This window comes from Mesitornis unicolor, unplaced genomic scaffold (assembly GCF_000695765.1).
Source record: "Mesitornis unicolor isolate BGI_N332 unplaced genomic scaffold, ASM69576v1 scaffold5150, whole genome shotgun sequence".
Lineage (NCBI taxonomy): Eukaryota > Metazoa > Chordata > Aves > Mesitornithiformes > Mesitornithidae > Mesitornis > Mesitornis unicolor.
The window spans coordinates 56,628-61,446 of record NW_010157525.1 but is presented as its reverse complement, the minus strand read 5'-3'; the positions used below and the strand labels follow the sequence as shown (position 1 = coordinate 61,446).

The following is a 4,819-nucleotide window of genomic DNA, read 5'->3' as shown; positions in this document are numbered from 1 at the left end:
AAAACAGCGGCCTCGGGATTCCTGCTGGAGAGGTAAGCGAGGGGAAAAGGCTGTGGACACCTTCCACCCTGGGGAGGGAAACTGGAACAGATGCACAGTCCCACTGTCATCTTCTCTCCCAGTTCTCACCGCTGTCCCAGCATGACTGGAATGGTTTATTCAGCTCTAACCTCCCCCTTCCTTCCTTTGCCTTATTTATTCATTCTTGGGGTTATGGTTGTGACAAAAGGCTCTTAGTGGACTTGGGACACCAAGTGACAGTTCGAAGGCCATAGAAAATGGAAAAGTGGCTGGGAGAGTAATGCAGCTGTGTTCAGAGCAAAATGTCTGCATGCTGTGTTTGTGCAGCACCCAGCACAACGCAGTCTTGGGCGTCACTGTGAATTACCATATGGTAAATGAAGACAGCAGAATTTGTGCAATTATTCACCTGAACTGCATGGGAGACAGTGAGTCAGACTCATCTGCTTGCATTTCCCCATCAGAGAAAGATAAATCACTACAACTGAGCACACATTCTCATGAATCTGGACTTAAAACTAACTCTAAAGAAAAGAACATTTGTTGGTCATGTCAGCGCAGTTACCTGCAAAACCACTGAGTCGTAAGAAGAGAAAAGGCAGGAGAACACAGAGCACCTCTGAGATCCAGGGGAATGTGGAGAGCAGATTCTACCTCTGGCTGTGCACAAGCTTGGAATTAATCCTTGGTAACAGATTTTTTTGAATTGCCTAGATCCCACTGAGATGGAAAGATGTAGGGCGCTGGGCAGGAAGACAGCAGCCTCATGTGGAGACTGTGGTGCTGATCTTTCTGGCAGAAGACTTTTTTCCAAGCTGAATCCGGCATCAAGGTTTCTAACTTCTGGCAAAAGTCAGCCCGATGCTGATGGTGGTCAGGGTGCCATTCCCCATCTGTCAGCAAAGGCTATGGCCCTGCAGCATAGACTGTGCACAGATATTGTCCCCCCGTGGACCTCAAGGTGGGGAAGAGCCTTGGATCCATGCTGTGCCACCTGCAGCAGGCCCAGCACAGAATCACAGAATCACAGAATCACAGAATCCCAGACCGTTAGGGATTGGAAGGGACCTCCAAAGCTCATCCAGTCCAATCCCCCTGCCAGAGCAGGAACACCCAGATGAGGTTGCACAGGAAGGCGTCCAGGCGGGTTTTGAATGTCTGCAGAGAAGGAGACTCCACAACCTCTCTGGGCAGCCTGGGCCAGTGCTCTGGCACCCTCACTGAGAAGAAGTTTCTTCTCCAATTTCAGTGGAACCTCCTGTGTTCCAGTTTGTGTCCGTTACCCCTTGTCCTATCATTGTTTGTCACCGAGAAGAGCCTGGCTCCATCCTCGTGACACTCACCCTTTAAATATTTATAAACATGAATGAGGTCTCCCCTCAGTCTCCTCTTCTGCAAACTAAAGAGACCCAGCTCCCTCAGCCGCTCCGCATAAGGGAGATGAGCACGCAAGGATTTTCAGCTGGTCTGTACTAATGATATTTAAAAAAATAGTACTTATCAGCACAATAGTGATTGCTTATGCAACACGCAACTGGGTATCTCCACCCTTTGCAATAAAACATAGGTTTTTAGCATGAGCTACTGAACTGCACTACAGGGAGCCAGTTCTTAATCTTATTAATGTAGTGCATTAGTGAGATTATTTGACAAAAATCTTGTGTCGCATTAAGGTTTTATCAATGACAGCACAAACCTCCCTCACCTCGTTCCTATGAATAGCACTGTTCCTGTCAATGGGAGGCTTTGTGCAAATTAGGTGATCAGGATTTGGCCTGTCAGATGAGCTCGCTGCAAAAGTGCACCTTGCAGCAAAAGGAATGACTCTATTAGACACATCCTTGATTCTTCACCGTATTAAACAAACAGTCCTAATATAAGCTGCAGTATACTGCACCATAAACAACCTGCATTATAACGTTCGTGTGCTCTGAGTACCTCTGCCTCTCTTGCAATTCATCTTACTCAAGGGTCCAGAGAAAAGAAGAGACATAGATGTACTGAGCACTCATTTTGGAGCAATATTTCTGCGTTATAAATACACCATGGTTACCTTTCTACCTTTCTTTCCCCCAACTCAGTGCTTTGGCTTGCTTGGTGTGAATGGAGCTGGGAAAACGACCATCTTTAAGATGCTGACGGGCGATATTGGAGCATCCAGTGGAAGGCTGCGGGTCCAGGATCATTCTGGGTATGCAGGATGGGATTTCTGGGGAAGGCGTGTGAGCAGATCACGCCTGGGAGCGGTTTTTAAGGCTGGATGGTAAAGGAAAAGAAGTGCAAAAGTCTGAAACAGAACAAAACATTCAAAACAGAGCAAAAATAAATAAGGCAGGGAAATTCATCCTTTGAAGACGGTCTGGTTGCTTCCCTAGGGTTTGCATTTTGCTGTCGTACCTGTGCTGTTCTCAGTCGTGTCTCTTGCACTTCATTCCATTGCAAATGAGATCAGACTCAGATCCTCAGCTGAGTGTGATCCCACTTCTAAGCAACTACCCGGAGACCAGTAGGACTCATCTCAAAGCGCTCTTTAACAGGAGCAGGCTTGGTGGCAGCTGTGCAATCTGAAGTGCGGGTGGTAATTGAGAGCTATGTACTAGACATCGTAGCTAGCAGACATTGCAAATACAATTCTTCCTTTGCAAAACTGAGGACCTAAAAGCTGAAGGTCTGCAAATTCATAGCGTTTTCCCTCGAGGGTTTGGGAAGCAGGAGTAAGGGCTTTTCTCTCTCCTATCTGGTTCCAGAGTGCATTGGCAATTCAGTGTGTTTAAAATGACTTGCTGACTTCTTTATACAGGTCCCTGAATGACATTAGTGAGGCACACTGGTCACTCTTTGGCTACTGTCCTCAAGAAGACGCCTTGGATGACTTGCTGACGGTGGAAGAGCACATGTATTACTATGCGAGGCTCCATGGCATCCCTGAGAGAGACATCAAAGGAGTGAGTAACACTGGAGCTTGACTTAATGCACTTTCCAGTTACTGAGAGGCTTTACATCGATTTAATTACTCTTTCAGTAAATAGATATGCATGTGGTAATTTATGCCTGGATACTGCTGTGAAAGCTGTACTCTTGCTCCCATAGGTTGTACTCCAGCTTCTCCACCGGCTGAACCTGATGCCCTACAAAGACAGAATCACCTCTATGTGCAGTTATGGCACCAACAGAAAGTTGTCGACTGCTCTGGCTCTTATTGGGAATCCATCAATTCTGCTGCTGGTGAGAAATTAGGGTCTTGTGGGGAAAATGAGCAGATCCCTGGGCTGGCAGAGGTACCCTAACAGCCTAGCAATAACTTCCCAGGCACAGCTTGCAGGGCACTCTTCTAATGCCCATACTTAACTTCACAACATATGCATCAGAGGAAAGTTTAGCAAGCCCCCAAATTTTCTTTCAGGGCATAAGAGAGTGGTAAGTGTGACAGTTTCTCTGTTAGCATCTTTCTTAGGTCAAAGATAGATCCTATATTTGACAATTAAACTCTCCTTGCTCTTTCTTGTTTTCTTTTGTATCAACTACCCTGCAAGAAAGCAGCCAAGGCTCCAAATCTGTAGGAGAGCAAAGGAGCTACTTCCCTCTGGATTGGAATATAAAACTGGTTTTCATAGGTTTGGCTTCCCCCTTTTTTCTTTCACTTTGAACTTTCCAGCTTTTCCATGAGATATGCCATTGCTGAAATACACCTTTTTGTGCAGTTTTTCCCCTCGCTGTGTTTTGAATCTGTGCAGTGCTCTGTGACCGGGTTTCCCAATATTAAATTTGATACCTAGTGGACATAAATCTCCTTTGCCACAATTTGTCTCAGGCCCAGCATTATTGCCTTTACTTTTGACCACATACACTAGCCCGCTAAGCCGCTTTTGTGACATAAAACGTCTCAGTAAAAATAGAAGGTGGGGACATTTCCTCTGTACTGACTGCTGTCTGAACCCAAGCTGGTTTATTTCTGCCTTTTATAAGGTGTTGTCCTCAGCAACAGCAATCTGTCAATGGGAAATTGGTGAACAATTTTATCAGCAATGCATAAGACAGGAGACAGTATCCCATCTTTCATCTCTGGCTTACTGTCTCTCTAAATGAAGAAATGTAGCACATGCTTTGTCAGCGTATGAGAGGGAGGCAAAATGCAGGTGGACGTGGGAACTGAGTGCCAGCTGGTAGCTTCTTGTCTGTCTGTGGATATTTAAGACACTCTGGTATAATGTGCACAGCAGAGTTGATCTTAGCTGGTGCTACCACAGCCGGTCAGTTCCTCTAGAGTGCAATGGGGGTTGGGAGTGCCCACCAGCCACCATGGGAGCTGTGCAGCTGACTTGCTTCTGCTTGAAGGGAGCATAGGATGTCTCAGTGAAAACCATAATGCACTTGAAGAGAATCCTTCTCCCTGATGTGTACCAGTGGAAGCTCTCCTGCGGGTCCTGACTAGCAAACGTAACACTGATGAAACTAAAAAGAGTGCGAGTGTTAGGAAGAACAAATTTTGAGTGTAAATGTACATTCGGTCCTGTCTTTCCCAATAGGATGAACCGAGCTCTGGAATGGATCCAAATGCTAAACGCCACCTTTGGAAAATCATCAGTGAGGAGGTGCAGAACAAATGCTCGGTGATACTCACATCCCACAGGTAGGGCTGGTTTGGCTCTGCCTCCAGTTTCAGGGTCTGCAGGAGGTATGGAGAGGCTGCTCCTTCACACTCCCCATTTATATTTGCAGAATTTCAGGGCACCGAGCTATGACAGCTTTGGGTTTTTTGTGGCTGAATGTGGGTACCCACAGAGGCCCCTGACACCTT

At 46.3% G+C, this 4,819-nt stretch overlaps 1 protein-coding gene across 1 annotated transcript in view; it reads left to right on the top strand.

Annotated features, from left to right (window-relative positions):
• ABCA12 (ATP-binding cassette, sub-family A (ABC1), member 12) overlaps window positions 1–4,819 on the top strand; it is a 55,326-nt gene that overhangs the window by 47,523 nt on the left and 2,984 nt on the right. Inside the window, exons 38-42 of the mRNA XM_010180364.1 lie at window positions 10–32; window positions 2,103–2,212; window positions 2,822–2,966; window positions 3,112–3,246; window positions 4,548–4,651. Of these exons, the coding sequence (XP_010178666.1) occupies window positions 10–32; window positions 2,103–2,212; window positions 2,822–2,966; window positions 3,112–3,246; window positions 4,548–4,651 (517 nt within the window). The remainder of the gene's footprint in view (window positions 1–9; window positions 33–2,102; window positions 2,213–2,821; window positions 2,967–3,111; window positions 3,247–4,547; window positions 4,652–4,819) is intronic.